Source organism: Phyllostomus discolor, chromosome 8, assembly GCF_004126475.2.
Source record: "Phyllostomus discolor isolate MPI-MPIP mPhyDis1 chromosome 8, mPhyDis1.pri.v3, whole genome shotgun sequence".
In the NCBI taxonomy this organism is placed as follows: domain Eukaryota; kingdom Metazoa; phylum Chordata; class Mammalia; order Chiroptera; family Phyllostomidae; genus Phyllostomus; species Phyllostomus discolor.
The window spans coordinates 37,464,309-37,492,161 of record NC_040910.2 but is presented as its reverse complement, the minus strand read 5'-3'; the positions used below and the strand labels follow the sequence as shown (position 1 = coordinate 37,492,161).

The window sequence follows — 27,853 nt, the reverse complement described above, 5'->3', positions numbered from 1 at the left end:
TATGTTTAATCAAGGTTTTTTGCCTTGGTCACTTTGGGCTACTTTTTTTTTTTTTTTTTTTTAAGTTTGTTTATACTTTTATTGCTCCGAGGGAAGGGGGCTGCTCAGGAGCTCTTGGTGGGGTGGCCGGCTTCCACTTAACAATCACGGGATTCTGGCTGTGCAGGAAGGTGCTGGCCCTGCAGTTGCGGCCTTGCGCAGATCCGGCGGTACCTGTTCTTGCGGATCATGTGCTGGATGCTGCTCAGAGTGGCCGGGGCACTCTTGTTGATGGTGATCCGTATAGCTGGCCGGATGTCCTTTTCAGTATGACCAATACACCTTTGCCATCGGTTGCCGGCTCCACACCCGTCTTGCGGTAAATCAACCCGTTGTAGCTAAAGGAGTTTTGGCGTTCAGGTTGTTGGGTTCGGTGCTGTACGTCTGCGGGTTCCTCTACATCAGAAAGCTGCAGCAGTTCCTTACGAAATCCAGCGCAAATGGGCAGACGCGGCGGCAGCTCCTTGCTGCGGCAGCTAGAAATGGATAGAGGTGGGCTACTTTTTGGCCCTTGACTTCGCCTCGAGAAAGATCCCGGGGGAGAGGTCCCCAAGCCGCATCCTGGCCCACGAAGACTGCACCTACCCCGTGCACGTTACAACGAGGCGGTTGGCTCTCGGACCTCCGACCGTAACCCCAAACCCTTCGGAGGTTAGCACCACAGCCTTAATTCTCCACGCCCGCTACCGTACCCGTGAAGGGCACCTCCGCAGACCAATGAGCGAGCAGTATCCACCCCTGGGGCAGGGCCAAGCACGAACCAATCCCCGCTTAGGCGCCCCTAGGTCCAAACAGCCCAATAGATGTCCATAGCAGGGCGGGGCGTTCCAGCCCGGCCAACGGGCGGACACGTCGGCTCGCGTGGGACGGGCCCAAGGCGGCGCGGCGGCGCGGCGGCGCAGGGTGGGGGCGGGAGGTAAACAAGATGGCGGTGGAGTGTTGGGTGCGGAAGGGGGAGGCGGCCCCGGGTGCCCGCGAGTGAGGTGGAGGTACGGACGGCGGCGGCAGCGGGGCCGGGCGGCAACGCGGCCGCCTTGCATGGGCTGGGTCTCGGCCTCGCCCCTCCTGCTCCACGCGCGCGGTGGCAGCGGCTGGGGACGTGCCGCCCGGGCCCCGCTGCCTTGGGAACCCCCTGCCCGGTGTCTGTGGCCTGTTCCGCCTCGGCTGCCCGGTGTCCTACGGGCTCCTTTGCGCTTCGAGGGCTGCAGCGGACGACGTTCGGGGCGGAGAGCGAGCGCCGGCTGCCGTTTGGGTCGGCGGGCGGGGGGGGGGTGCCCGCGAGGCTGCTTGTGGAGGTCCCAGACCCGCTTGGGGGCTCCCAGGCGGCCCGCTCCGACGGAAGTTGCGCTCTGTGGCAGGAGGGCCCCAGGCGGCCTCCCGACACACGCACGGGCTGGCCTCAGCGGACCGAGCCGGATAGGAACCTGCCACTTTTAGGGGAGCCTTGGACAGTGAGGCCGCCGGAGACGCCCCGGTCCCCAGCGAAGCTTAACTGCCCAGCTTTGGAGGCTCCGGGGCCTGCCCGGGCTCCAGGCGCGGGCTGTGGCTGGCTGGTAATGGGCAACCAGGAGAAGACTTGGCTTGGCCGCGTCCGTTTTTGCCCGAGGGTCTAAAGTCCCTGGAGGATGACCTAGCACTTCACAACCCCACCGGCCTTCCCAGGGTCCCCGTGGACACGCCGGCCCGACCTGTAGTTGGCAGGTCGGGTCGCACTTGCGACGCTGCTCCCCGTCGGATGCCCGGGCCTCGGACCAGGCACGCCTCTTGAACTCACGTTTAGTACAATCGTTTCTTTTCAAAGAAGGGGTTTTCTTTCTCTTTTTTTTCCTTTTGTGTTTTTGTTGACTTTTTTTTTTTTTTTTGAGAAGGGAATTTGGGGTAGGGGAGATAAAAAGAAGAATCTGTCACCGGGGTATCCCTAAAGGGGATTAAGGGACCGCCGGTGGTGCGAATCGGATATCTTGAGTCCAGAATGGATGTGGCAGACCCGCAGCAGCTGGGCATGTTTACAGAGGGCGAGCTGATGTCAGTGGGGATGGACACGTTCATCCACCGCATCGACTCCACCGAGGTCATCTACCAGCCCCGCCGCAAGCGGGCGAAGCTCATTGGCAAGTACCTGATGGGGGACCTGCTGGGGGAGGGGTCCTACGGCAAAGTGAAGGAGGTGCTGGACTCGGAAACGTTGTGCAGGAGAGCCGTCAAAATCCTCAAGAAGAAGAAGTTGCGGAGGATCCCCAATGGGGAAGCCAACGTGAAGAAGTAAGTGTGAGCTTCTTGGTCTACCCAGCTTTGGGGGCCCCTGAGTGCTCCAGGGTCATCCACCCTCTCTCCCTTCCCTTTCCTCCCTCCCTCCCTTCCTTCCTTCCCTCCTTCCCTTTAGCTGGGCAGATGGCTCCTGCATCCCCCTTATTAGGAAACGTGTTGACGTGCTTAATACTTTCAGGAAGTCAGGCTAGCTTGTTGCAGCTGGGCCCTGGTGCTTTTGTGCTATTGGGAGCTGGTGTCAAAGTTGTTCTCTGCAGGAGTACACCCCTCTTCCTCTCACTCTCCCAGCTGGACAAAGAACTTAGGTGCCCAGTGGAGCCAGCCAGTGTTTGGCCCTGAGAGTTTCTGCCGGGAAAGGCCCTGGAGGCCGGCAGGTTTTCTGTCCCTTTAGCAGCCAGTACTAGTGCCAGGTGAAACAATTTGTTTATCCTGTTGGAGGGGAACCCTGCTGTTGCCAAAAATAATTGTTTGCACCAGCTTATCAGTCAGCAGCAAGGACTTATCCAGTTCCTGCTGGCTTGGCTGTTACATTAGACATCCCTGACTGCAGGCCTGGTGACCCACAGAGGGGAATTGCTTGTGTCCTGCGGAACTTTTTACATAAATTTTTACATGAATTATGTGCCATGTGCCCCCTAGGCATCCTGGAGGTGCCCAGACTGCCAGCAGGAATTCCCCAAGAGCAGTGGGGACCCTGTCTTCCTCCTCCTGCTAGTCTTAGGATGGGGGCGTTCCTCTTTATTGCCCCAGGGTGGAACCCTGCCCTCCCCACTCCCACTCTCCTCCCAGCCTCCAGGTTCCCAGAAGAGGTTTATCTAACGGGCCAGGAGGCAGGACTGATTGTGACCTTGGACTGTCTGGCTGGCCAGGCCCGTACTGGAAGTGCTGCTCACCGCCACTAGGCTTTCACCTCCCTCCTTCCCACTGGCAGGAGAGCTGAGCAGTTTTCCTTTGCTCTGGAACCACCTGGGGGAGGTGAAAAGAGGGTATGTCAGAGCCTGGTACTCTGAGCAGCCCCAGGGTGGGTGGGACAAAGGGCAAGGTGGGCAGTGTTTTGGTGAGGCTTTTTTACTGCCCAGCCTGTGGGCACCAGGTGAGGTGTGTCTGGGCCCCCTGGGGCCAGTTGATCAGTTCTCTGCCCAGGTCTCTTATCTGGGAGGTGGAGTTTGGGCATGAGCCATGGTGTCCTTGGGGAGTCTCAGGGCCCTAAAGGCAAGACACCCTCCTAAGTGACACCTCATCCTCAAGTTTGACTCTACCACTTGACTGCTGGCCTGAAGTCATGTTTTCTCATTAGAAGTTCACAGGGGGCAGTGTGGCCCTTGGGCAGCCAGATTGCTACCACTGCAGGTTGAGGGCAGTGAGTTCCTGCATTTGGAGTGCTGCTCCGGAAATGGACCTCCCTCCTGCTCTCCAGAGTTGTCCTAGTCCTCCTGGCTTCTCTTAGCATCATCCCCCATCTATCCTGGAATGGGCTCTGGTCTCCCCCTGCTTGGCTGAGCGCTCTGGATGGAGTTGGCACTAGTTCATGACATGTTCTGGTGCTGGCTGCTTGATGTCCTGCTGCCGGGCACCCCAGGCCCCCACCTCTCCAGTGCAGCAGCCCGAGGTAGGCAGGGTTTCCAGAGTCCCATCCCAGTGGCTGGGTTCTAGCACCAATTGATTTGCCTGATTAGTCACCCACCTAAGTCCGCCCCATTAGCAGTCAGGGGCCTCAGGGCCAGTAGGGCCCAGGTCTGCATTCCTGGCCATGATGGGGGGCACATTGGGCTGGGCTGAGGGTCCCCCTTTGCTAAGATGTAATGTACTTATGATAAAGGCACCTGTTCAGGAGATGCAGTTTGCACACACCAAGGTCAAGTTAGAGGGCATTTCACCACTCAAGAGCTACCTCATGCTCCACTAGAGACACAAATGACTAGAGCCCAGCTGGGAGCCACAGAGCACTGGCATCCTGCTCCTGGCTTCCTAAAGGGTCAGCTGAGGTCCCAAGAGCTTATGGAACACATGGGCATGCGGTGTTGGGGCTGCATGGAGCCAGTTTTGCAGAGTCTGTGCGAAGGACCAGAGGGGAAGCAGGCCAGGGAGGCCAGTGGCTGGTGGTCCTCAGCCAACCTGACAATTAGCATAAGGTGTCAGCTGCAGGCAAAGAGCCAGTGCTCGATTTCATTGGCTTGGGCCTGGACCTGGGTGTGGAGGTTCCCCTTTTTGCAGTTTCCCTTGGAGTGCTGGGCTGGCTCCTGGATCTCCTTTCTTGAGCCCCTGCTCTGTTGTCCCAAGTCTGCAGGAGGGGACTGGGTGGGCCTACCCAATACAGAGCTCTGGTGGCAGGGGAACAGGTGTCAGCTCCCGGGCTGCCCTTGCTGCCAGCCAGCCTGCTGCAAGGGAAAAAGCTTCTTTGTCTGTGAAAGGTTTAATAAACTCCACTGTAGCCACTGCTCTCTTAGAGTGTCCAGAACCTTACAGACAAGCCTCAGTTGGACCAGTTTTTTGTTTTTTTGTTTTCCCTTGAAAGAACAATGTTTTCCCAGGTGGTGGGCAGGTCAGAACACCCCCTCCCTTCGTGGGCTTCCTCTAGGAAGGCTGCTGTGGGTCTGTGTCTGGCCTCTTGCTTGTTGTAAAACAAGAAAGTTCCCAAAAGCATCAAGTAAAAATAAAAAATTTCTTGTAATTCTCATACCAATGCATCTTGCCTCACTTCCTTTTTTTTATTTGTGTTTTCTTACCCTATCCAAGCACTTTCTAATGAAAAGTAAATATATCCTAAGTTATACTTTTTTAAAAAAAAACTATTGATTGATTTTAGAGAGTGAGAAGAAGGGAGAAAAAGAGAAAGAAACATCAATTTGTTGTCCCACTTCTGCATTAATTGGTTGATTCTTGCATGTGCCCTGACCGAGGATCGAACCTGCAACCTTCATGTATAGGGATGACACTCTAACCAAGTGAACTACTCAGCCACAGCAAGGGTTGTTTTTTAAAAAATTAAATGTATTTGTTTTTCCAATAGGCAGTAGTACTTCAAGGATTGAATCCAAAAAGGTGTCTGGCAGAGTTGAACCCACTCCTTATCGGGGTAACAGGGTTTCTTGCATGTATAGATAGTTCCCTACCAGGTGGGCACATTCTGGAGCACACGTGGTGAGTGGGTCCAGCTGGGCAGGTCGTGCTAAGGGCTGAGGGAAACCCCCAGTACAACTGCACAGATGGCATCTTGCATTCATAGAACACACCACTCATGTGTCATCATATTACAGTCTTTGTGGGTGTTTTTTTCACCAACTGTTTAGAAATGTGAAACAGTTTCACTCCTGCTCAGGACCGTACAAAGTCATGGGGTGGCCTGCCCTGCAGCCCACACTGACCCGCCTTCCTGTCTCAGGATGCGGCTCTGTCCACAAGGGCCAGGTCTGACCCTCCCTATGCTGGGGACCTCTGCTGTGTTGGTGGGTTACTTTGTGCCATGTTGTGTGACAAGCTCAAGGGTATGAAGGGCACATTGCCAGAAGTGGAGTTTCTGGGTCAGAGGAAGCGTGCATGAGTATGATAAGCTGTGTCCAGACCACCGGTCCCTTGCATCTCTGTCACATTGCCATCTCTTGTCTTTTGAGTGTGGTTTCTGTTATGTGTCTGCTGTCTGTGTTAGGACGGTAACATAGTATGACGTGTTTGGCTACTTGGGATGTTCCTCCTTTTCCCCTGCTGCCCCCTGTGTGGCTGGGTCCTCAGTGGAGGGGTGTTAGCTCTGGGAGCAAACACTCAGTGTCCTGTTAGGCCTGGCAAGACTGGGAGCACCTTGCAGTGATTGACAGGTACTTGGATCTGGATGTTGCATAGTTGTGGTTTTAACACGTTGAGAACCAGAACCCTGGACTTTGTTGGCTTTTATTTTTGTCCCAAGTGGCCTCTACAAGGTCCCGGTACCTGCTGGGTTGCCTGCCCCCCTCAGTATTGGGAAGGATTCCACTGTGAGCCCAGACGGGCCTGCTGCCAGGGGCAACAAAAAACAGCAAGAGGGCACAGCCCATCTGCTGGGGCTCACCTGCACTGAATGTTCTGAGGGCCTCCCTCTTTGCCTGGTCCTTTCCTGACCAGGGAAGGGGAGAGGGAGGGGAGAACTCTGAGATGCATTGGGAGCCTGCAGCACCGGGCCAGGGTACATGTGGGATTCTGGCTCCTCGCCTGTGAGTGTGTTGGGAATCTCAGCCGATGCTGCCCTTTATCTTGCATCCATCCATCCTGTGGCTGAACTTTAGTTTATTTCTTTTAACAGCTTTATTGAGCTATAATTTATGTAGCATAAAACTCACCCTATTAATGTATAATTCAGTGGCATTTAGTACTTTCACAGATTGTGGAACCCTCACTACTAACCATTCCAGAACATTCCATCACTCCAAAAGAAGCCCCATCTCCATCATCAGTTACCCTCATCCTTCTCTCCCAGCTCTTGACAACCGTGAACCCACTTCTGGTCTCTGTGGCTGTGCCTGTTCTGGACATTTGACATAAATGGAGTCACATGCTGTGTGGCCTTTTGTGTTTGGCTTTTCTCACTGAGGATCTTGTTTTTAGGGTCCATCCATGTTGTAGTGAGTATCAGTGTTTCACTCCTTTTTGTGACTGAGTAGTAATCCACTGTGTGGATGGACACATTCTGTTTATTCATCATTTGTCTGTCAATGGGCATTTGAGTTGTTTCCTCTCCTTGGCTGTTATGAACCCTGCTGCTGTGAATGTTTACGTACAAGTGTTTGTGTTGCCCTGCACTTACAGCAAATTTCCCCGTTTTAGTCCCTCTCCCACCTCTGAGGGCCCCTTGCTGTGTGTTTAGAAATCTCGGCAGAAGGACCAGGAGGTAACGGGATCTTGCTCAGTGTCCCTCTGCCAGAGCTGCCTTCAGCCCTGGACCTGCCCCCCATGTGGAGGGGAGCAAGGTGGGGGAGTTCGAGCAGTGGCTGTGGCGCGGCCCTGTCTCCCCTGCTTATTCCGTGTGTTTCGGCCTCAGCATGGAGGTGGCCACCTTCCGTTTCTCTAAAGCTTTGACCCTGGCTTTTCAATTTCTCTTCTGTTAATCAGAGTCATGGAACAGTCCACTTTGCTTGGGCATTGTCCATGGGCAGGTCCAGAGGAGCAGAGGCAGCCTGCCTGACCTGGAAGGCACCACTTCCTCACCTTTACTTCCTGCATCCTGGCTGGGCACTTCGCCTTTCCTTTTTCTTTAAATATTGTTCTCATTTTCTGGCCAGAGAAGCAGCTCGTAGGAGCGGTTGACAAGGTAGAGACTCCTCTGTGCTCTCAAGGCCACTGCAGTAATGGTTTTCGTGGCCACATCCTGCTTTCTGTGGTAGGCAGCTCAGGTCATGCTGATGGCATGTCTCCAGTTCCCTTGCCTGAGGTGCTGTTGGCACTCGCGCTTCTGCCACTGGGGGCATGTGGTTCCCACTGCCCCATCTCTGCGAAGCTGGTGGTATGTCCATTCTTTCCTGGTGTGGTGAGTGACGGAACTTCCATGTTTACACAGAGTGCTTTGATCCTGGTACTGGACAAATGAATACTCCCCCCACAGTGAGGTTAAGTGGATAGGCTCCCCTCTTTTAAAAAAAAAAAGCACGCACACACTTTATTGGTGTCAGCAGGAGCACCGAGCTGTCTCACTGCAGAGGACAGGGTGCTATCATCTGCTGAGTGTCAGACTTCGCCCTGACTCTGAGCAGAGTGGAGCACAGCCCAGGAGATGGGTCCTGGGTGATCTTCAGATGCAGGGATGCAGAACTATGGGCGGGTCTTTATCAGTGAGGACCTGGGGTGTGTTCCCCAAAGTGCCCCCCAGTTAGCAGTGGTAGATGCTGCTCCCAACACAGCCACACAGTTTTGTGGGCTGTCTGTGCCTAGGTTAGAAAGGCATTTCTGGGGTTGGGCATTCAGACATGGGGAGCTCCACCATAGGCTCCCCGTTCCTGCTGCCCCTGCTCCCGAGGGCCCATGTCATCTGTAGATGGACATGTGGGTGATTTCTGGACCCAGCCCTTGTCACAAGCCAACAGGTGTGCCAGGTTGTCAGTGGCGCCTTGGTGTCCATTCTAACGAAGCAGGTTGCGTCGTTTTTCTTTCAGGGCTACAGAGTGCTGGGAGAGGAAGGAAGGCCTTATGAGATGCCAGAGGACGGGCGTGGCCTCATCTTACTGTGTGACAGTCCCATCTCTGGGGCCCCCTGTAAGCCCAGTTCCACACACAATGGTCACTCATGCCAACCTTGCTCTACTGTCCCTGTGTGTGGTCTCTTGCAAAGCAAATTGTTCATCTTCAGTTGAAATGTATAACAAGTGTCCTGATTGCATTGTCCCTGTCCAGGCCCCACCAGCTAGCTGTCCCTGTGCAAACTGGTAACAACTGAAGGGGCAGTGGCAGAGCCTACCAGTCTTCCTGGTGCCTAAGAGCTGGCGTGTCCTATGCACAGCACCCAAGAGCAAGCTCCACATTCCACTGCACAGAGGGCTTGGCTAATGCTGTGTCCTCTCTCCAGGGAAATTCAGCTACTGCGGAGGTTGCGGCACAAAAACGTCATCCAGCTAGTGGATGTACTGTACAATGAGGAGAAGCAGAAGATATATCCTTCGGGGTCAGGGTGGGCAGATACGGGTCATGACGCCCATGCGTCTGTTTTCCCAGTTATTCCTGAACTAGCTGGGGTCCCCGTTTGCTCTGTGGCTTCAGTGGGAGTACTGAGTCTGGAGAAAAGACGCTTTCCAGCCTCAACGTGGGTGACCCCATGTTTACATGCCCCCATGGCGGGCACACCACCTGGGCCTGGTATTTGGTCCTCGCCTGCTGAGGCCAGAGGTATCACTCTGGAATGCAGGAGTGTCTTTGGCCTTTGCCCTTCATTGAGTGGGACAGGCTTCCTCTCTCCAAAACGTGCGGCTCTGACTGACTCTAGCTCAGGGGTGCCAAACTCATTTTCACTGGGGACCACATCAGCCTCGTCGTTGTCTTCAAAGGTTCAAATGTAATTTCAGCTCCTTATCAGTTAAGGGGTACTTACAATTATACAGTTCTAAAATTATTTCAGCTCTTTGAAGGCAAGTGCAAGGCTGATGTGGGCTCCGGTGAACATGAGTTTGACACCCCTGCTTTAGCTCCTGGAAGCAGGCGCATGAGGGCTTCAGGTCCCTCCAAGGAGTCCCATGTCCTTCCACACGTGCCTGTCACCAACTCACTGGTGCAGTGACAGGGTTCCTAGCATGTGGCTCCTCTCTGTCCACGTGGTAGAGACAGCCAAGAGTAGGGGTTTTGGCCTGACCCTGGGCTGCCGAGCCCTGCAGCCTTGCACCTCTAGCCCCCTTCCTACTGGCCTGAGACACGCAGCCACTTCTGGTCTCTCCTGTACCGGCTGCCTGTGGTCTCCTACCAGCACCTTCCAGGGCCTTCTTCCCAGCTTTCCCCAGGGACAGGTCCTGCCTGGGGTGGAGTCTTGGCTGGGCTGTGGTTTCCTTAGCACTGCACGTATATGGTCATGGAATACTGCGTGTGCGGCATGCAGGAGATGTTGGACAGTGTGCCCGAGAAGCGGTTCCCTGTGTGCCAGGCTCATGGGTGAGTGTGTGCTGCCAGGCCTCACGGCTGCCCCTCTGTCCTGCCTTGTCACCCACAGGCCCAAGGGCTTCAAAGGCTCAGTTCTGTGTTTCAGCTTTTTCTGATTACTAATGAAATGATGGCTCAAGTGTGCTTTAAAACTCAAGAGTTTGGGGGGCCTGGTTTGCAGCACCCCAGGCAGGTTGCCCCTCTGTGCACATCCCCTATGCCAGTATGCCTGCTCTAGAGGCTATGAGACCTCCTGGTCCTTAGGAAGCCCCTGACAGTGGCCCTGACTGCTGCTGGCTGGCTGGCCCTCCTGAAGTATCATCCCCCTTCCTTGCTGCAGGACCAGCTGGCCTGTGGCGTGAGTGGAAGGCTGGCAGGGTGAGCCTGGGTCCCTGGCCCCAGGGAGGGCTCCAGGGGGGCTATATGGCCATGTCTGTGTCAGAGTAGTTGGGGAGGGGGTGTTGTTACACATGCCTTGATGTGATGGGGAGAGTGAGGAAGGGCTGCCTGGTGGGGAGAGGCAGGAAGGAAGCTGGGGAGCCCTTCTGTGTCCACTCCAGGAGGCTTGGGTAAGGGTGACCAAAGCCCTCGGGGGCCTAGGAGTGGCTCAGCCTCACCTGTGGCCTGTGGTTCCCAGAGGAGCCTCCTGTCCTGTCATTTCTCTGTTTTCTGGCCCTGGTGGCTCCCAAGCTGTGGCCTCTTTGGTTTTGCTGAGTGACCCCAGGTGGCCCTTGTGTCCTGCAGGTACTTCTGCCAGTTGGTGGATGGTCTGGAGTATCTGCACAGCCAGGGCATTGTGCATAAGGACATCAAGCCGGGCAATCTGCTGCTTACCACCAGTGGCACACTTAAGATCTCTGACCTGGGTGTCGCCGAGGTAGGACCCAAGGACATGGTGGGGGCAGGGCAGTCCCCAAGGCCACTTCCTTAGGCTGTCTGGCTCTGTTATAGGCCTTGCACCCTTTCGCTGAGGACGACACGTGTAGGACAAGCCAGGGCTCCCCAGCGTTCCAGCCACCTGAGATTGCCAATGGCCTAGACACCTTCTCCGGCTTCAAGGTGGACATCTGGTCGGCTGGGGTTACCCTGTAAGTGACCATGGGCTGTGGCTCCCTCTTTAGCCCACCCTGCTCGGGCTTCAGGCTTCCGGATCCTGCCCCTCTTGAGGTGGTTGAGCGAGGGGCAGCCATGGGGCTGGGGCTAGCAGCCCCTATGGGTGGGACTGAAGGTTTTGTCCCCCTTAGTTGTCAAGTGCCCCGTTTGTCTTTATTCTCATCAGTTGACACCTAGCCACACTTGTCTTGTGGGCACCTTCTGTCCTGACGCTTCATACTGGGAATTCTCAGACACAGCAAGTCGAAAGCATTGTTCAGCCAACCACTGTGTGCCTCCTTCCTGTGCCCCTGCCCCCATTCTGCCCCACTAGTCTGCTGGCCTGTGAAGGCGTGTCCCTGAGCACTTCTGAATAATAGCATTGGTGGGCCCTTCCGATTTCTCTGGAACCCTGTTCACTCCTGAAGTGGTGGTACTTGTGCTCCAGATGCTTGGGCACAGCTCTCCGTTGAGAACCTTTGTATACCACCCTGCTACAGGGCAGCTGCAAGCTGGGCATTTGTATTTCATTGAGAGAACTCACATAGCATGTGACCCACCCTTTTTTTTTTTTTAAGATTTTATTTATTTTTAGAGAGAGGGGAAAGGAGGGAGAAAGAGCATAAGAGAATCATCAGTCAGTTGCCTCTCTCAAGGCCCCATCATGTGCCCTGACCAGGAATCGAACTGACATCCCTTTGGTCTGTAGGCCGGTTGGTGCTCAGTCCACTCAGTACCAGCCAGGGGGACCCACCTTTTAAAGTATATGTACAGTCAAGTAGTTTCCAGTGTTTTCAGTGGTGTAGCCACCACCCTTTTATTCCAGGTCACTCCCGACCCCCAGTGTGAGGTCCTACAGGTGGGGGTGGTCTGAGGTTTCTGTGCCAGGTGGGTTCTGTCCAGGTGGGTTTTGGGCCAGGGCGGCAGGACAAGCCCCGACTGACTGGGCCTCTGTCCTTCCCCTCGGGGGCGAAGCTACAACATCACAACAGGCCTGTACCCCTTCGAGGGGGACAACATCTACAAGTTGTTTGAGAACATCGGGAAGGGGGACTACACGATCCCAGGCGACTGCGGCCCCCCACTCTCGGACCTGCTGAAAGGTGAGGCCCTCAGGATGGTGACCGACCATGGGCCCTGGGGAGGGGTAGGACATGGGTCTTTTGAGGGTGGGTGGGGGCACGGCTCTCCTTGGGGTGTAGAGAGCAGCTGAGTCCAGGAAATGCTCTCACACCCCACTCCCCAAATGGTGAGGAACCCAGCCTGCCTGCTTGGGTCACTGTTCTCCTCTGCATTTCCCTGTCAGTGCAGCAGGTGGTGCTGTCAGTCTACACCATGGCTGTATAGGTGTGGGCAGGTGGCTGGGAGCCCCAGCTGGCAGCCTGAGGTCCAGCTGTAGTGAGTTTGGATCAGACACTTTATGAGGATGTTGCACACCCAGCTTGTGACCAGTATGTAAGATTTATCAGTTCAGTACTGTCTCAGCTTCTTTTTCTGCCCTTAGTCGTCATGCTCTGGTTTGTGACTGACGTTACATCCTGTCCTTATTGGATGCTTAGTCAGTACCTGGACTTAGTTTGGGGCACAACTGGAAAGATCAAATTATGTTTCCAAGCTGCTCTAAAGACACTTCAGTTTCCCAGTAACTGAGTCAAGCTGGTTCTTACATGCAAGTTCATTCAATGCTTCAAAGGTGGAATTGGGCTCCTGATGCTGAGTGCAGGCCTGGCTGGCCACCCTAAGACTTCAAGGAAAATGGCCAGCTCTGGGGACACTGATCTACTTATTCTGGGAATGTGGGAAGGAGTGAGCAGTCAGGAAGCAGTCTTCCTGTTTCAGAAGGGCCCCCAGATCGAGGCTGGCCTGGCTTTTTTCCATCCCCAGTCCTTCATGAACTCTCCCAAGAGTGCTCATGGGCTCCAGCAGCCTTTTGCAGGGGGGTTGTAGACTCAACATCCCACCCTCTATTGTGCCCGGAGCTTGGCCCTCGACCTCCACTCACCAGGCTTTTTCCATGACAAAGGTTTCAGTTTTGCTGAGGGGCAGGTGTTGTGAGTTTGCCTTCCCTGGACAAGTGTCAGTTAACGTTTTCTCTACATGAGCTCGTGTCCCTTGCAGGTTGACCTTTACTTCCCATACCCTCATTGATGCCTGAAATGGCCCCATGTGGGGTGATGACATGGCAGAGGACATCCCTGTCCCCAGATGCAGGCAGGGAAGCCCCATCCCTGACTCTACCTGCCAGCTAGGGCACGTGGGCTCTGCCTCCTCCATTGTAGTTGGGTCTAGCTGAGTGGTCAGCCTGGAGGTTCTCCCATCAGCTGGGGTGGTGGGCAGTGTCCCTGTGAGTTCTAGAGTCATCCTGGCTCTGAGTTCTGGTGTTTCAGATCCCCTAGGCATGCTGGGAGGGGACATTTGTGGCAGCTGTACCAAGGTGTGGAGAGCTGGTAACAGAGACAGGGAGGGGGGAAACAGAAGCTTGTAGGGGCCTCCCAGCCCCCTGAGCAACCACCATGTCCTTTCCTGTCCCCACAACACTGAGACCTTCAACTCTGAGCCTCAGCTCCCAAAATTGCTGCTGTTTTCTGAGCACAAACCTGCCCTCCTTTGGGGGGTGTTCAGAGCTTAGCTCTCTGTCCTCTCCCCTCTGCATCATGCTCAGGAGGCATGAATCTGTCCTCCCACAGAGAAGGGAACAGGAAATGCAGGGAACAAGGTGTAGGGGCAGCAGAAACCGCAGCTCTGGGGTCCCCTGCAACCTGAGTGTGGTGTTGCCACCCTGGCTGGGTGGGCTGTGAGCCAGTCTTGCCTTTTTCAAGTGATTATCTTGATATGGAATTGTCTAGTAGGGTACCTGCCCCTTGGGCACATGAACACCCATGACGTGCTGCTCTTGCTGCTATTTCCAGGGCCGTGGGCTCCTGGCTAGAATCACTAATCACCAGCTTTACTGTCTTTTGCTGGCTGGACACTGGCAGAGGTAGATCCATGCTTCCTCATTCTCAAGCATGTGGACAGCAGATCCAAGACCTGTGGGCTGGGGCTGCGTCCTGCCTGGCCTGCTCTGGTGTCGTTTTGGAAAGCAGTCTCTCCTCCTTGTCTTCGCAGCCACACTGCCTATGGCTTTGCAGTTTTCCACAGGTGGCTGCATGTGGCCTTGGTGCCTGGACTGCCCTTGTGTCCCCATAGTATAGGGCCCTGGATCTGCAAGGGCCACACAGTTACAGGCCCAGCACTACTGGAGAGCACCAGGCAGGCGGGGCAGAGCTGGACAGGGGCCCGTGCTGACTCCCCCATGGTCTCCTCCTCAGGGATGCTGGAATATGAGCCAGCCAAGAGGTTTTCCATCCAGCAGATCAGGCAGCACAGGTGAGTGTACCCAGGTGCCTGGCTGAGTGGGGCCTGTATGGGGAGCTGGGTGCTCCAGGCTGTCCTGATGTACCGGCTTCTGTAGCTGGTTCCGGAAGAAGCACCCACCAGCTGAGGAGCCGGTGCCCATCCCACCAAGCTCGGACTGCAAGGACCGGTGGCGCAGTATGACTGTGGTGCCCTACCTGGAGGACCTTCACGGCTGTGCTGACGATGAAGGGGACGAGGACCTCTTTGACATTGAGGACGACATCATCTACACTCAGGACTTCACCATGCCTGGTGAGTCTGGCAGCCATGGTGGTTCATAGCCCAGCCTGGATGTCCCCAACATCCCCAAACCCTCAGGGCAGGCCCAGCCATGCCATCACAAGCCCAGGGGCCTGCTGGGGTGCACAGACAGCCGTGGGTGGACTGGCACCCCTTCCCCTACAGGAGCAGGTGGGGCCCTAGAGGGCAGAGGCTGTACAGGCTCTCCCTGTATAAGTTCCACAGACCACACTTCATACTGAGGGGTCCAGTGGCCCTCCTGACCCTGCCTCCTGCCCTGACGAGTGGCCTTGCTTCCCCAGGTGGCGAGGAGGCGTCTGAGGCAGGGCTTATAGAGGAACAAAGCACCCAGCAGAGCCAGTGCCCAGACCTTTCTGCAGAGGAAGCTGAGGCCGGGGGCACACAGGAGCTCGAGGAGGAGCTCCATGCTTAGCGTAGCCACCATGCCCACCTGGGCTGTAGGGGCCAGGCCAAGCACCTCCCACGGGCCCACACTGACCCTGTCCGGGTGTCGGAGGGAGGCTGGGCAGTTTTCCCTGTGGCTGGTTGTATCCCCTTGCAGCCTTCATGGTTCTGTGATGTTTTGGGACTGGTTCTGCAGTCCCCATCATAAAGGATTGCCCAATGTGTGTGCGTGTGGAAGGGGGTGATGCTTATGTTCTCTCCCTGGCTGTCAGCCTGATGGTAGGTTTTTGTTTTGTTAAAAATTGATTTTTTGTTTTTAGAGAGAGAGAAGCGTGATTTGTTGTTTCACTTTTTTATGCATTCATTGGTGGGTTTGTTTTTTTTTTAAGATTTTATATAGTTATTTTTAGAGAGAGAAGGGAGGGGAAAAGAGAGAGAAAGAAACATCAATGTGTGGTTGCCTCTCACACGCTCCCTACTGGGGACCCGGCCCACAACTGAGGCATGTTCCCTGACTGGGAATCGAACCAGTGACTCTTTGGTTCACAGGCTGACACTCAATGCACTGAGCCACACCAGCCAGGGCCATTGGTGGATTCTTGTGTGTGCCCTGACAGGGGATTGGACCCACAGCCTTGGGGTATCAGCACAACACTCTAACCAACTGAGCTACCTGCCAGGGTCCGGTGGTGGGTTTTTATTGTAGATAGAACCAGTGTGCAGCGGTAGCCTGCAGGGTGGGCAGGACCGCAGGAGCTGTGTCCCTGGTAGAGCTGGGCAGGGTCCAGATCCTGTTGTTCTGGGGTCTATGATGCTCATTGTAGCCAGCCACAGGGTCAGCTTAGACCTGGTGCCCCAGGGTCTCAAGTCACTGTGGCTTTGGCTTAGCCATTTTCCTGTGGGGTTGGTCCTGGGGCCTGGAGTGCCTGGAGGCGATACATGTGTGGTGCTCTGGCCTGGGAGACCTGGCTGCAATCCAGTCCTAGATCTAAGGCCTCTTAGACCCTCTGTCCCCTCCTTCCCCTTCACAGAACAGGAATGAGGTGTCTTCCCTCTCAGAGGCACTGAGACCTGTGACAGGTTACAGGCATCTGGATGTCATCCTTACTGGCAGCACCTGGGTGTCAGCCACACCAGTAGGCAGTCTGTTGTCCTAACAAGGCTGAGTGAGGATTCTAACAGGTTCCTGCAGCTGGCACCTAAGCACCTTTCAGGCCTGTGTGAGAGGCCAGGGTGGCCTTTCCCCAGTGGGGATTCCCAGTCTGGGAATGTCCTCTGGGCTAAGATGTCAGGCATCCACTTCTTTCTGACCTGCTGCGGGTCAGTGACGGGCTGTACTGGGGTCAGGACCCGTCACACTCTGGGTCACCCTCGGAGGCCCTCAGCTGTCCACACCACGGAGGTCCTGCCACCCACCCTGAGAGGTGAGCCTTGGACCAGCCAGTCGCTGCCTGCACAGTGCCTTGAGGGTGAGTGGGGCAGGTCTCAGATGCTGTGCTGATGGCTGGGCTCCAGGTCATCCTCGCAGAGACCTCCTGACATGCTCTGTCTAGCAGGATCCTGTGAGGAGGGGTGAGCTCTGACCTGGGCACACATGGGTGGGTGTGGCAAGTCGGAAGCCACTGGTTGGGCTCTGGACATGCTTGGCAGAGAGGGGGCTCTGCTGGAAAGAGTTGGGGGCCCCAGGCACCTGAGGGCAGTTTCCCACCAATGTCACAGGAGGGTAGGCCGGGTTTTGGTGTGCACTGGCTGAGCTTCGTGGGCCCCTCCCTGCAGGCCCCCTCTGTCTCAGTGAGTACAGAAGTGAAGCCCCAGGCCCATGGCCCCCAGGACACCTCGAGGGTGAGGGTGGAGTCATGGTAGGTCTCTGACTCTGATCCCTTCATCCCAGTGGGCTGTTTTGGGAGAGACACACCTGGCCTGAGCCCAACCCCTCCCAGGTCCCCCATGTGCCAGCAAGGTGTGGCCTTGGAACAGATGAGAGGGCCGAGGCTCTCAACCTTGTCCCAGGACCCTGGTCCTTAACCAGGTGTCTGGGTCTTGCCCTGGCTGGCTAGCCAGCTTGAGACCAGCTCTCCTTCTACCCGGGTAAGGGCCCCTGCAAACAAGACCTGGGTGGGACAGGTGGGGTCATGCCTGGGGAACTGGGTGACTGTGTGGGGGTGGTATTGGTCCAGGGCCCCCATTAGCCTACACTTGTCCTCCCCCTCCTAGGACAAGTCCCAGAAGAGGAGGCCAGTCAGAATGGACAGAGCTGGGGCCTGTCCAAGACCATGTGCATGAATGGTACCGATTCGGCGCAGCTGAGCACCAAATCAAGGGCAGAGCGCCGGGCTAGTGCTGTCTCCAACCCTGCCCGCAAGGCCTGTTCTGCCAGTGGCAAGATCCGTCGGCTTTCGGCCTGCAAGCAGCAGTGAGGGCGGTTGGCTGTAGGTGGGCCACAGCGGGGATGGCAGGGGTGGGCAGGAATAAGCATTGCCCGAACTTAGCCAAGTCACCCTTGTGGCCATGGCTGACCAGGTCCAGTTCTGCCTTTTGAAGTCCTGTCAGTTTGTGATCATTGCTACCAGGGTTGGGGGCAGAGGCCACTTCTGTAGGACACCAGCCACTTGGAAAGTGGGTCCCCTGTGCCAGAGGAATGCCAGGGGCAGGGTGGTGGGGAACAGCAGGGGTCTAGCTGGGGCTCTAATTCTGGTTCCTCCTTCCCCTTCCTATCCCTGGCTGCCCCAGTTCAGGAAGTGGGGATCAGGCCCCAGAGGTGCTGGAGATCCTGTCACCTGCTCAGGACGTGGGCATGGGGTGTAGGCTGGAGGCAGCAGCTGCCCAGCCATGGGGCCCAAGTCCGCAAAGCTTTCCCTGGCCTCGTCAGGTGTCTGACAGCCCTGTGGGACTGGGCCTCAAGTTTCCCTGCCCTATGAGTGGGCCCCAGGGTGGGGATGCCCCCAGAAAATGCAAGCATATTTGCTGGCCTGAAATTGACACACCTTCTGTCCATCTGCAGCCCATCTCTGAGAGTCCTGGCCAGATGCCATTGGCCCGGGTCCTCCTCAGTCTTCCCGACGACTGCTGGCCCACTGCCCACCATCCAGGAAGGCCACTGCCATACCCTTCGTGCTGACCACCCCTCAGGAAGCCAGGGGGTCCTGGAGGGCTGTGGCTGGGGAACAGCAGAGACTGGAGTCTACCCGCCTCCTCCCAGTTGTGGGCCGTGGACACAACCTCCGGTTGACTTTGCAATCCCGTGCTGGGCCCTTTCCTGGCCAGGGGAGGGTGAGGCCAGGCCATGGGGCCCGCACAGACCTCGCCATGCACTTTACGTTTAGACTACTGGTTCTCGCCCGACTTCTCTTTACTTTGCTACACAGCACCTCCCACACCTAGTAATGTGTTCAAACTGCAGTTAAGTGGGGTGGACTTAAGTGGGTAGATGGGCCTGCCCACCGAGACGCATGCCCAGTGCCCTCTGGAGCCAGGTGGCTGCCTTGTTTTTGTTGCTTGGTTGGTTCCTTTTCCTTTTTTTTTTTTTTTTTAAGAAAAAATAAAACTGGTCAGTTTGAGCTGTGGTTGTGAGGGGTGTTTGGAAATTGTCGGGTGGCAAGATGTGCTGTCAGGTGTCATCTGAGTCTGTGCCTGGGGCCCCTCCGTGGGTCCCACAGTGCAGGGGCTGGCCGAGGTATTCAGGTCTCGCTCTCAGTGCATGGAGGTCCTGGGCCTCCATGGGGGTCTTCTGCCACACTGGGTCTCTGTGCTCTTGTACTGGCAACCTTGCCTCTCCAAAGCTGAATAGGCTCTTGGGCTCAGCCCTAAGGTCTACAGCTCCACAGCACAGGGGCCAAGTGTGACGGCAGAATCCTGGCCCTTTTCCCCAAGGCCTCTGCTCCTAGGTCCCCAGAGAAAACTCAGAGCGAACAAGAGTATGCAGTAAATATTTATAGTCAACCAGAAAACAAGAAATTCCATCACTAAATGGTACACAGACTGCAGGAAGCTTGGCGGGGCAGGGCGGCTTAGCTGCCCCATTTTTTGGCAATAAATAAAGCTTGGGAAACTTGAAACCTTGGCCACTTGGATTTTGTGGAAGTCTCAAACACTGATGAGTCTTGGGGCTCTTTGGATGTGTGGCTGTGAGGCAGGCAGCCCACTCACATGCGGAGGGCAGTTGCAGATACCCAGAGGGGACTGCAAGGAGTTCTTGTCCAGGCCTGGGGGCAGCAGTAGTGTGGTTATTGCTTGGAGGAGGCTTGGGCTGCAGCAAACACACGCAGTGGTGAGAACGGCTTCCAGTAATTGACAGCAATGCCGGTGCACTCCACTGATCCTCAGTACACTGCAGTCCATGTTCCAGTGGGCCTAGAGCATGCACCCTGGTGTGGACTCAGCTCCTGCAGCCCAGACATGCCTCGAGGCTCAGTTGGCCCAGGGAAGGGTGTGTTGCGCTTGTGCCTCCTGCAAATGACAGCCTAGCACTATCTAGAGGCCACACTGTCTGGGGTAAGAACAGTTGAGTATGTTCCTCCAAAGTGCAAAGATGAGAATACGCCTCATTCCCTCCAGATGGGCCACAAGGGCCAGAGTCCTTGTGCCTGGAAGTAACACAGGAATCCAGCTTAGTGACCGATGGGGACTGGGCACATGCACACTGGGGCAGCGTGGGCATCCAGGGCAGTACATGTGTGCATGAGATCTCAGTGCATGTGCACCTGGACCTCATGTCCTTGGTATGTCCATCTGCGGAGCCCTTGTACATGTGATAGGAGCTGGAAAATGGGGCTTGGGGCTTAGGCAGGACTGTGGTCTGGCGATGTGGGTGCTGCAGTGACAGCAGCCAGTGTGGGGGCTGCACTGACTGTCTGGGCAAGGTGTGGCAGGAAGAGTCTATCCTCGAGGCCGGCTGCCAGCTTGTCCAGCAATGCCCCTGAGGGCCGGGCACACAGGCCTGATCCAGGGCACCCACTGCCAGGTTCCTCCTCGATGGCAGGGATGGTGGACGCTGGGACAGCCATCGGTTCTTCACCTGTGCGGCTGTCTGGCGGGCAGTCGACACTGTCACCACGGCGCAGAGGTGCCCGTGTGGGGCGGGGGTCGGGCCCAGGTGGTGCAGAATGCATGGCTCGCTCGCCAGGGTCACTGTGTTGCCGGCCACGCTGCTGCCATTGTTTGCGTGCATGGGTGTGCGGGTGTGCGCGTGCTCGATGGCGCGCAGCAGTGGGCGGGGCATCATCAAAGTGCGGATCATGGCGTAGAAATTCATGGAAAAGCGCATCAGTCTTCTCGTCCACACTGTAGTCCCGGCGCGGTGTGCGACGGGGCCAGGCACGTGGGCTGGGAGGCCAGGTGGACTCCTCGACCTGGGCCCCATCGAAGCTGCCCCCCATGGTAGCCGCATGGCTTGCACTGATGGAGGAGGAACGCTTCTGGGGTGCACTGGGAGGCCCATCATCGCCAGCGCTGCGCCCCTCGATGCTGGCATAACCACTGTCCATCTGCAGCAGCTTGCGTGGCCCTCCCACCTCACCCTCCGAAGACCGCAGCACAGGCGGTGGCGAGGGCGGTGGGAAGGCGGGTGCTGTGCCCCCGGAGCCAGAGCTGTCACCGCTTCGCACTGAGTCACGGTCGTTGCTGCTGTGGTCTGAGGCAGTGGCTGCATGCAACTCAAGCGAGGCGCGCAGGCTCCAGATGTCACGGTAGGTGGTTTGGGCCTGCTCCGGCCCTGCATCTCTCTCACTGTCTGACTCCAGCTGCTGCTCATGCCCCGAACCACCTACGTTGCGCTCCGTGGGGGGCTCAGGGCTCACTCCTCCCATGGCGCCTGCCTCCTCCTCCACCTCTAGCCTGCAAGCCAGGCGCAACCGTCAGAGGGCCTTCCCCCTATCCCCTCCCTGGCTACCCTGCTTGGTCAGGGAGGGAGGGTAGGGATGGATGGGGACTCTCCACCTTGGCCAGGCTCTGCGGAAGGTGAGTTTTTAAAAATGCTGTCTCCTTTGTAGGGGATGCTTTTGGGTAAACATCCAAGCTCTCCTGGAGCCTGCTTTTCACCCAGGGTGTCTTACATGTGATCCAAATACCTGTGGCTCCTCACCCAGAAAGAGTGACTGTAGTTATGGAGGACCCCTATCCCTGGGTGACTGGATAAGCCACTTCATGCCCTCCCACCATTTTGGATTGATAACAAACTAGGGGGATGATACACAATCAGAAGGGGTCGCTACCCAGACCTGGGAGTGTCACCCTGTTCCCTCGACCCCCTATCTCACTGATATGGCCCCGAGCTTCAGGATAGCTGCCCTTGGGCTTGGGGAGGGGGTCCTGCAGAGACTGGTCAGGACAGTTTTTGAGAAGGAACCTGGGCAGGTTGGAAGGGTCCCCGCAGGCTGAGGACTCCACTGGGAAGGGGCACTGCCCTGGCATGCATGAACCCCCAGCAGCCCTGCCTGAACACACGTTTAGTCCTGGTGACCCTGGGGCTAGCGTCAGGGTCCCCACCCTCCCCTTGGCCCTTCTCCAGTTTCCCCCTGCTCCCCTCCTCTGATCCATGCTGGAGAGGTGGCCCTAGTGAGGCAGCCTCCAGGAGGGGCAGTGGCACTGGAGGAATTCGACTGCCTGTCTGCCCTGCAGACAGGGCGGGGAACTCACTCCCTGGGCTACCGGGTGATGATGGGGTGAGGCAGGGGCCCACAGGCCCACCCCTAGCACCTTTATCTACTGAAAAATACCTGCCGAGAGCGGGGGACGGGCTGGTGGGGCTGGCCAGAAAGGGGCAGGGGGGCGGGAAGGCCATGGCAGCGCCTGTGCTGGCAATGTACTGAATGAAGTCCATGTGGGGTGTGTCCCCCTCCTCCTGCTCCATGCTCTCGCTGGCTGCCCGCTGCCGCTGGAAGTGGTGCCTCTTGGGGGAGCCTGTGCAGAGGGAGGCACGTCAGCTTGCCTGGGCCCCTCCCAGCCCTGCACCTCACCCCCAGGTCTGTAGGCACCAGCCTAGGCCAGATGAGCATGCACCTTGCTGTACAGGTGTGAGGTTGTGCCAAGGCAGCAACAGTGCCCTGAGAAGCCTGGGAAGATAGGCGTGACTAGAGCAAGGACTTTCACTGGCCACCTAGTGGCAGGCACAGCTAAACTATAGCAGGTATGATGCAGGCAGGTGTGAAGAGGGAGGGACAGGTTAGGGGGGTGAGGGAAGAGATGAAGCCCTCTCCTGCCAGCCCCATGCCTGCCCTTGAGCCACCTGGACAGGGGCCAAGACCCTCTCACCACAGAGGCCTCGGAGAAGCTTCAGTGGGAAGGCCTCAGGAGTGGAGAGGACAGTCACCTAGCAAATAGGTTCTAGGTGCTTCTGCACCTGCATTTGACTCTAGTCACCTTCAAGAATCACAAGCTGCACTCAGAGCTCTAACAGGGCAGCAAGACAGACCTGCCCTCCCTGGCCAGGAGCACCTAGGCTGGAACTCACCCCACCCTCTCTGGTGCTAGCTGGAGTCAGGCCCCAACCAGGGGCTGGCACTGTCACTAGCCATGCCCCTCTCTCTGATACTGTTTGTCTCCTCTCCCTGCCTCCTCCACAAGGCAGCAAACACAGGCATGGCCTGGTCTAGCCTAAGCTCCTTTGAGCAGGGCTGGTTCCAGCTGTCGGTGCCCACCTCCCATGCTCCTGCCCAGCCCTGCCTTGGGCCGAGGACAAGGAAGCCCTACATCCATGACCCCACGTGCCCCAGGGACTGCAGTGTTGAAAGTTGCTGTCATTTGTCCAGGGGTGGCCAAATGGGCCCCCACCTGTTGTAAATGAGTTTTATTGGCACACGGCCAGACTCGCTTCCATGCTGTATACTGCCCACCACCACTGTAGACAATCTGGCTGCAAAGTTAAAAATACTATCATCTGGGTCCCCATATAAGCTTGGTGCGTGGCTCTGGGCCCCTGCCTGACCAGCTTTGAGACCTTGGACAGGGTACGCACTGGCCAGCATGGGGCAGGTGCTGGAGATCCCTCAGGAATAGAGACCCCCCTCCCACCCTGGGTTCTGAGCCTCCTACTCTAGCTTCTTGGGGCAGGGCCCGTGGCCCTCAATTCCAGGGGCTACAGCTCACCTCTTGTGTCCAGACTTGATGCCCGCTGGCTAGGCTCCAGCTTCCATTTCTTGACCTTAAAGTAGGGGCTGGCCCCATCCAAGCTGGCATGGCGCCTCAGGCGAGTGAAGAACTGCAGGACAGGGCCTGCCCCAGAGCCAGGGCCCACCTCCTGGGGCCCTACAGAAGCCCCAGGCCCATTAGGTTTGGTGCTGCTAGCACCCATATCCAGCTGGGAAAGAAGAGAGATGCTCTCAGACAGGAAGGACCCCTTCCCCACTGTTTCCCACCTGTTACTCCACCCAGGCCAATTGCAGAGGGGAACATGGAGCTCTTCCTCCTACCCCAGACGCTGCCCAAAAGGCTCCCAGGGGCCAGCTCTGTCCTCCCCAGCCCTGGACAGAGGGGGTCCAAGGGTAATGTCCAGAAGTGCTCACCCTGCTACTTGGCTGGGGTCCTAACCACACCCTGCCAGCTGCCAAAGTGCCCTGTGCACATGTGAGCACACTGGTGTGCAAGACAGCTGTGCTTGTGTCCTGTGTGCTACCCACCCCACAGGGCTCATGCCCATGGGCAGCCTCCTCAGCCTGCAGGAACCCACTGTGTGCTGTGGGTCCTGTGCAGGGACCAGGCTGGGTCAAGGGGAGCTGTAGAGGATGGGAGGCCACAGGCTGACCTGTTCTGGAGCTGGACATGGAGAGGGAAGGGACACATGGGAGCCCTCACCGAGGCGCCTTCCCCGGAGTCACTGGATGCAGAGGGGCTGATCTCGAAGTCAGCAGGGCCCATGGCAGAGTTGTAGGGGTCACCTGGCAGGGCGGAGCTGGGGCCCACAGAGCGGCCAGTGAGGGCCTTCCCCGGGGGCTGTGGGACAGAGCCAGGGTGGAGGAGGAAGCAGTGACAGGTCAAAGAGCACTGGCGGGTGAGGGGGTGTGCTGGACCCAGCCCCCCTCTATGCATCCCAGTCAGCCCCCTCCCGTCCTGAGATGAGGGGCCCAGACCAGAGAAAGGGAAAGGTGCCACTGCCAGGTAAGGGTAGGGGTCCCTCCCAGCAAGCCCAGGTTTGGCTGCCAAGCCCTCCATCTCACCTGGAATATGGCAAGGCTGGCCTTGGGAGGGGCAGTGGGGTGGGGCATGGCAGCTGCACTGGCCTCACTGGAGTCACACTCATGGATGGTGACAATCTTGAGGGGTGGCAGGTGCAGGTGGGTGAGACGGGCATTCTTCAGGTGATGGAAGTCCCCTTCTGTCAGGGTATACCTGTGCCCAGCATGCCCACCAGTCACTGAGCAGCCAGCTGGTCCCTGTGCTCGGCCAGATTCCCCCTGCCCACAGTCCACTGCTCCATGGCCCCATCCTCCACCCTGCCAGGTCTGGGGAAAGGAGAACATGAGTGGCCCTGCAGCAGAGGCCAAGTCTGCCCAGTGAGCTCAGCAGCGAGGCCATGCTTCAGCCCCGACGGTGCTGATCACCCAGGGATCCCCTTACCTTCGGCCCTTGTCCTGTGCCTTCCGGCTCTGCTCAAACAGGGCTGCCTCATTGAAGGACACGCGGCGGCCAGTGGAGCTGGTGGACAGGAAGCGCTCGGTCTCTGCATCCTGGCCCTCGAGGTCCTCCCCCCTCAATTCGGGGTCTGTGAGGAGAGCCAAGAAAGGGTGGGCCGAGCCTGGTGCTGGCTGACTATGAGTGGGACTGGCCTGGGAGGGAGCGAGGGGGCCCGACTGACCGCCAAGGACGGACAGGGAGGTGGGCGGGCACTCGCTCATCCGCTCACACACTCACTCGCTCAGCATGCGCCTGTGAGGACCTACGCGTGGGCTTTAAGGAAACAGAGATGAGTCGGAATCGAGCTGCGCCCAGTCTGGTGGGGGAGACAGACAGACACAGAAGGTCAGGAGGCCCAAGGAGGGAGGCCCGAGAGTGGATGGGGGGGTGGGGCCTGGGCAAGGGCAGGGCCTGGGTGAGGCCTCACCTTGGACCGGATGGGTACCATTGTCCAGGTAGGTGGTGGTGGTCTTCTCTAACTCCTCTGTGGCTCTGGGGCAGGACAACAGGAAGAGAAAGGTAGGCCAGTGTCCCTGAAGGGCTCGTGCCACTGGCAGTGCCCTGAGCTCACTGGATCCCACCTGCTGGGATGGGGTCCCTGCACAGATACCCCTTGCACCTGTCGCTCTCAAACACTGCTGCCCTTGCACAGGGGTGGTGGGCCTGCTCTTCACTGGCCAGCTGTCAGACACTCACCCCGCTCCAGGGCCCCCCAGAAGGCAGCGGGGTGGTGGCCACGCACCTGTTGAAGTTCTGGTGGACTTCCCAGCAGCGCCTGCACAGGAGCAACACACCAGACAGGACCACAAGGGTCCCCCCCACGAAGAGCGACATCACCACCACTAGCAGCATGTAGCTGTCCAGGATGGGTTCGGGCTCTGCCTGTGGGGTGGCAGCGGTCAGGTCCTGCTGTGGACTCTAGTGGCCTCAACCCACCAATCTCCCTCCCTAACCCCATCACTCACAGTGGGGTGGACTGTGGTGTTGTTGTCCCACGTCATGGTCGGGGTGGCTGCAGTGGCAGTGGTGGCAGCTGTGGCCATGATAGCAGTGGGCTGCATTCTGATGTGAGGAGGGCCCTGTGGGAGCAGGGCCTGCTCAGCTCCAGCTCCCTGGCACCCACCCCCTCTTTCATCCCAGGGAGTCAAAGCAGGAGCCCACGCAGGGCAGTGACTCACAGAAAGGTGGGGGGAACCAGAGGCTGCCACCACCCACCTCAGATCAGTGCCCAGTAGGGACCTCCAACTCCCCATCTTTAAGACAAAGGTGTGTGTGTGTATCACCTGCTTCCCCAGCTGGTGGGGCCGGATGGGCAAGGTAGCTGGGCTGGGAGCCCTGCCCAGGAAGGGGAAGCACCCCTAGGAAAATGGGGAAACTGAGAGTGTCAGCTACACCTGCATGCCCACCACCCCAAGAGACCACAGGGCCCTGCCTGCCCCATCAAGGGAGAGGGAGGGGCCACCCCAGGAGACTGGCTTCAGGCTAGTGGGGACCGGTAGTCCACCTAGGGGAACCGGGCAGAGTGGCTGAGCACAGGGACTCCAGGGTCATGACTCGGGAGTTAAAGGCCCCCTTCCACTGATCGCTAGAGGGAATGAAAAAGCCAAAGAAGGAGCATCTGTACCCAGCCCTGTAGAATCTGGTTCCCATGGCGACTGAGCTAGCAGGCTGAGCTGGGGGAGGGGGGGTTGCCAGGGAGTATTGGGGAGGGGCGGGGCTGGGGGGGAGGCCTCCTGCAGGGCGACTCATGCGGGGCTCTGGGCGGCAAAATGGCTGCTGCGAGCCTCCCCACGCACCGGTGCCCAGCCCGAGGCCGGGCGCTTCCGCCAGCAGGCTCTCCCAGCTCGGGCTGGCAGACCTCCATGCCTGCCTTACGCTGAGGGAAACTGAGGCCGGGGAGGGGCCCGGCACTCAGGAAAGGGACTGCCCAGACATTGCACCTGACCCTCCCCGCAGCGGGAAAGACAGGGGCGCAGTCTGGAATCTCAAACTGGAGCCTGATGACCGGCAGCGTTGAATAGTCTGGGCTCCCTCTCGGTCCTTCCCCAGAGGAAAGGGAAACCTGTACACAGGCTCCAGTGTCCCCAACTCTTTCGGGTTCTGACCCCACGAGATAGGGGGGGAAACTGAGGCCCAAATATAGGGTGGGTGTTGGCGAAAGTCAGGTGTCCTCAACGCTCAGGATCAGGGTCTGGCCGCGGTTCCCATCTCCTCGGGGGTAGGGCGCGCGCATATGTAGGTTGTGAAATGAGTTCAGGCTGGAGGGGGAGGGGGCAGAGGCGCATGGACATGACAGGAGACCAGAAAAGATGGCAGGAGGCGGGGGAAGAAGAGAGGTGGACTCTCGGGGTGGGCGGGGACCGGAGCGAGGGCGGAGGTTCCCCAAGGGCTAGACCCCGAGGTCCCGCTGGGCCTCGGTTTCCCGAGCTTACATCCGGCCCCGGGGGCGGGGATGACGACCGAGGACAGGCAGAGAGAGGGGCTCCAGGCACATCTAAATCTCGGGCTAAGCCAAGAGGCAGAAACGCCACAGCCCGCATGGATTTCCAGGGGTAAACTGAGGCCCGAGAGGGCGCGGGCGTGGGGCGGGGGGGGGGGTCCCTCTTCCAGCCTCGGAAGGCGAGGTGCAGAACGCCGCGGGTTGGCTCCCACGCCCTCCCCGAATTCTCCGGTACCTTCCTCGTGCCTTGCCGGGAAAGGACAGTGGTCCCGAGCCAAGGCGGGCACCAGAGCCGACCGTGATCCTGGGCTCCGCGGTCCCGGCCTTCCCCTCGCCCGCCCCGGTGCAGCCCCGGGCCCGCCGCGCCTACCTCAGTCTCGGGGCGCGCGGCCCATTGGCAGCGGGCGGAGATGCGCGGCGCTCCCGGCTGGCTCCGGCGCCCGGTGGCCGCGGAGCAGAAGAATTTATGAATGGAGAGCCCGGTGCGCGGAGGAGGCAGGCGTGAGAGGAGGGGCCGCTCACGTGACCGCGTTGGCTACGAGCCCGCTCCCACCCGCTGGGTGCCGCTGGGTCCCCGACCGGCCGCCCCCGCCGCGCTCGCCGCCGCGTCTGGCTTAGTCCGCACTGGCCACCGCCTCCCCTTCCCTTCCGGCGGCAGCGGGGGAGGGGGGTAAGGGGAGGCGGAGCTTGCGCTCCTGGCGCCCCCTCCCCACGCCGAGCCGCCCTCTCCAGCGGCGGCTGATCTCCGCCCCCAGCCCCTGCAGCAAGATTCGTAGACCC

The 27,853-nt window shown here is 58.1% G+C and overlaps 2 protein-coding genes and 1 pseudogene across 10 annotated transcripts; 1 reads left to right on the top strand and 2 right to left on the bottom strand.

Moving 5' to 3' along the window:
- Positions 1-62: 62 nt before the first annotated feature.
- LOC118502328 lies at positions 63-1,079 on the bottom strand (annotated as a pseudogene).
- STK11 (serine/threonine kinase 11) lies at positions 999-18,559 on the top strand. Of its 5 annotated transcripts, none has more exons than XR_003685115.2 (10): positions 999-2,301; positions 8,834-8,917; positions 9,814-9,903; positions 10,636-10,768; positions 10,843-10,979; positions 11,959-12,086; positions 14,295-14,352; positions 14,438-14,634; positions 14,925-17,456; positions 18,029-18,559. XR_003685115.2 is itself a non-coding variant. In XM_028521907.2 (10 exons), the coding sequence occupies exons 1-9, from the start codon at positions 2,012-2,014 to the stop codon at positions 17,442-17,444; spliced, it is 1,320 nt and encodes a 439-aa protein (XP_028377708.1). In that variant the 5' UTR covers positions 1,007-2,011; the 3' UTR covers positions 17,445-17,460; positions 18,029-18,559. The 5 variants fall into 5 exon arrangements, 3 of the variants coding, with proteins under 3 accessions (XP_035888016.1, XP_028377708.1, XP_035888017.1); XR_003685114.2 differs by having other exon boundaries at positions 14,925-17,460; XM_028521907.2 differs by having other exon boundaries at positions 1,007-2,301; positions 17,242-17,460.
- On the bottom strand, positions 18,532-27,761 carry LOC114504185 (CACN subunit beta associated regulatory protein). 5 transcript variants are annotated; one of them, XM_028521906.2, is made up of 10 exons: positions 27,444-27,761; positions 25,599-25,712; positions 25,376-25,515; positions 25,061-25,125; positions 24,577-24,721; positions 24,177-24,348; positions 23,815-23,952; positions 23,110-23,320; positions 21,741-21,924; positions 18,532-20,859 (listed from the first exon to the last, which is right to left on the bottom strand). In XM_028521906.2, exons 2-10 carry the CDS (start codon positions 25,692-25,694, stop codon positions 19,806-19,808), a joined length of 2,205 nt encoding a protein of 734 aa, XP_028377707.1. In that variant the 5' UTR covers positions 25,695-25,712; positions 27,444-27,761; the 3' UTR covers positions 18,532-19,805. The 5 variants fall into 5 exon arrangements, with proteins under 5 accessions (XP_028377707.1, XP_035888011.1, XP_035888010.1 ...); XM_036032118.1 differs by lacking the exon at positions 27,444-27,761 and adding an exon at positions 26,574-27,393; XM_036032117.1 differs by lacking the exon at positions 27,444-27,761 and adding an exon at positions 25,917-26,259.
- Between the last annotated feature and the right edge of the window lie 92 nt (positions 27,762-27,853).

Coding starts and splice junctions, on each gene's coding strand:
- LOC114504185 (XM_028521906.2), bottom strand. CDS start 25,694: ATGCAGCCCACTGCTATCATGGCCACAGCTGCCACCACTGCCACTGCA. Junction 24,722..25,060: donor TGGTACCCATCCGGTCCAAG/GTGAGGCCTCAC, acceptor CTCTCCTCACAG/ACCCCGAATTGAGGGGGGAG. Junction 23,953..24,176: donor CCAGCCTTGCCATATTCCAG/GTGAGATGGAGG, acceptor TCTGTCCCACAG/CCCCCGGGGAAGGCCCTCAC.
- STK11 (XM_036032123.1), top strand. CDS start 2,012: ATGGATGTGGCAGACCCGCAGCAGCTGGGCATGTTTACAGAGGGCGAG. Junction 2,302..10,635: donor GGGGAAGCCAACGTGAAGAA/GTAAGTGTGAGC, acceptor TGTGTCCTGCAG/GTACTTCTGCCAGTTGGTGG. Junction 12,087..14,294: donor ACTCTCGGACCTGCTGAAAG/GTGAGGCCCTCA, acceptor TCTCCTCCTCAG/GGATGCTGGAATATGAGCCA.